The sequence below is a fragment of the Stegastes partitus genome, unplaced genomic scaffold (genome assembly GCF_000690725.1).
Source record: "Stegastes partitus isolate 25-593 unplaced genomic scaffold, Stegastes_partitus-1.0.2 Scaffold2371, whole genome shotgun sequence".
NCBI lineage: Eukaryota > Metazoa > Chordata > Actinopteri > Pomacentridae > Stegastes > Stegastes partitus.
The window spans coordinates 30,117-32,316 of record NW_007580102.1 but is presented as its reverse complement, the minus strand read 5'-3'; the positions used below and the strand labels follow the sequence as shown (position 1 = coordinate 32,316).

Below are 2,200 nucleotides of genomic sequence, written 5' to 3'. Positions count from 1 at the left end.
TAAACATAAGAGGAGACAGAAACGTCCTGCACCTTAGAGTCCAGGATAGAGTAAGAGATCTTAGCGTTTTCACCGAAATCCAGGTCAGATGCTGATACTGAGAACAGTATAGAACCTGGTACTCCGTTCTCTTTTAAATACACATTATATGAGGGCTGAGTGAATATAGGAGGGTTGTCATTCACATCAGTGACGCTGACAGGTATAATTTTCTTACTGGACAGGGGAGGAGAGCCTGAGTCAATGGCTGTAATCTCAATATTATATTCAGAGACGTTTTCTCGATCTAAACCACTACTCGTTACCAGTGCGTAATTATGGGAAAACGAGGGTTTCAGAGCAAATTGAGATTTCTTAGGGAGCTGCAAAGTTACTTTACCATTATCGCCTGAATCAAGGTCTCGGGCACTGATTAAAGCCACTACGGTGCCACTGGGCGAGTCTTCGCGCACTGGCTTTGGATGAGAGGTAAGTATTATTTCTGGGGCGTTATCGTTTACATCTAATACCTCTACATGCACAGTACAATGCCCCTCCATTCTTGGAATGCCTTTATCTTTTGCACTTATGTCTATTTCATAATTTGCAGTCGCTTCGAAATCTAATTCACCTTTAAGGAATATCGTTCCTGTTACATGATCGATAGTAAAAACAGACAGAACAGCATCTGGCGTGTGCGCTCCAAACGAGTATTCAATCTCTCCGTTCTGACCATCGTCCAGGTCTGTCGCTTTTGTTTGCACTATTAATGCATCTTCTGCAGCGTCTTCACTAACAGATACTTTATATAACGTTTTCTGAAAAGCAGGAACGTTGTCGTTAATGTCGAGGACTGTAATAGTTATCTGAGCAGTCCCTGATCTCACTGGATTTCCTCCATCTAGCGCTGTCAAAAGAAGCCTGTGAACAGCCTTTTTCTCTCGATCTAAAACTTTAGCTAAAATTAATTCGGGGACTTTCCTTCCACCAGCTACTTCCTTAACTCTGATATTAAAACATTCGTCTTTACTTAGAGTGTAGGACTTCAGTGAATTACTGCCAACATCAGGGTCGATGGCGCTTTCTAGGGGAAACCGAACCCCTATAACTGTGGATTCTGCAATCTCTAATGTGATATCATTTGACGGAAATCTAGGCGCATTGTCATTAATATCTAGTATTTCAACCTCAACACGAAAAAGTTGCAACGGGTCTTCAATTACAACCTGCAGAGGCAACACACAGCTGGCGCTTTGTGCGCATAAAGCCTCTCTGTCTATTCTGTCATTCACCACCAGCTCGCCCTTCCCCGCATCCACACTGAAATACTGCTCACCAGCTTCAGGCGCGATACGCAGCTTACGGTCAAAAATCTCAGACAGCCCCAGTCCCAGATCTTTGGCTAAATTTCCCACCACAGAACCCTGTTTCAGTTCCTCTGTGATGCTGTAACGCGTTTGTCCATCTATTGTATTCCACAAGAGAAAGAAATGATGCCACCAAAGCGCTTGCCATCTCCAGTCTCGATATCCTTTTCTCTTTGTCATTCTTGGTCCGCTATAACACATTGATTCCAATCGACATAGTGCATAGAAACAACCTGAAATCCGTCATCGCAGGTGTAATTCCCATAGAACGGTTTTCACAAATTATTGAGCGTAGATGTAAGCCGAAATCTAAAATCTTCATATTGTAAAATAGGAGCTCATTGCTCCCTCTCTCCTCTAGCTCGTTGCATTCTCAGTGCTACAGCACCGAAGCTGAATGGGGGCAGGGACTAGATTGCTTTGTACAGTTCGAAATCCTATTGGCGTACAGCCTCCACCTCTATAATCCAATGAGGGAGACACTGATCCACACTCTTAAAGTCGTAGCACCTACTGTCTCTCTGTGCATTCACGTTGACTAAAGTAAGTAATGATCAGCCATGGCATGAAAAAATACAGTGCTGAGAAAGAAAGAAAGAAAGAAAGAAAGAAAGAAAGAAAGAAAGAAAGAAAGAAAGAAAGAAAGAAAGAAAGAAAACTCGCACGGTGCACTTTCTGGAGCAGGAATTTCATTCAGAGTCGCTGTCCACCTTCGTGGTGCTGAAGCATTCAGAAACGGCTATGGAAATGTACGCCAAATATCAGATAGATAGATAGATAGATAGATAGATAGATAGATAGATAGATAGATAGATAGATAGATAGATAGATAGATAGATAGATAGATAGATAGA

The 2,200-nt window shown here is 42.3% G+C and overlaps 1 protein-coding gene across 1 annotated transcript in view; it reads right to left on the bottom strand.

Moving 5' to 3' along the window:
* The window catches only part of LOC103374837 (protocadherin gamma-C4-like), a 6,359-nt gene extending 4,632 nt beyond the window's left edge, over positions 1-1,727 (bottom strand). Inside the window, exon 1 of the mRNA XM_008304988.1 lies at positions 6-1,727. Within this exon, the coding sequence (XP_008303210.1) occupies positions 6-1,547 (1,542 nt within the window). The 5' untranslated portion in view covers positions 1,548-1,727. The remainder of the gene's footprint in view (positions 1-5) is intronic.
* Positions 1,728-2,200: the final 473 nt, after the last annotated feature.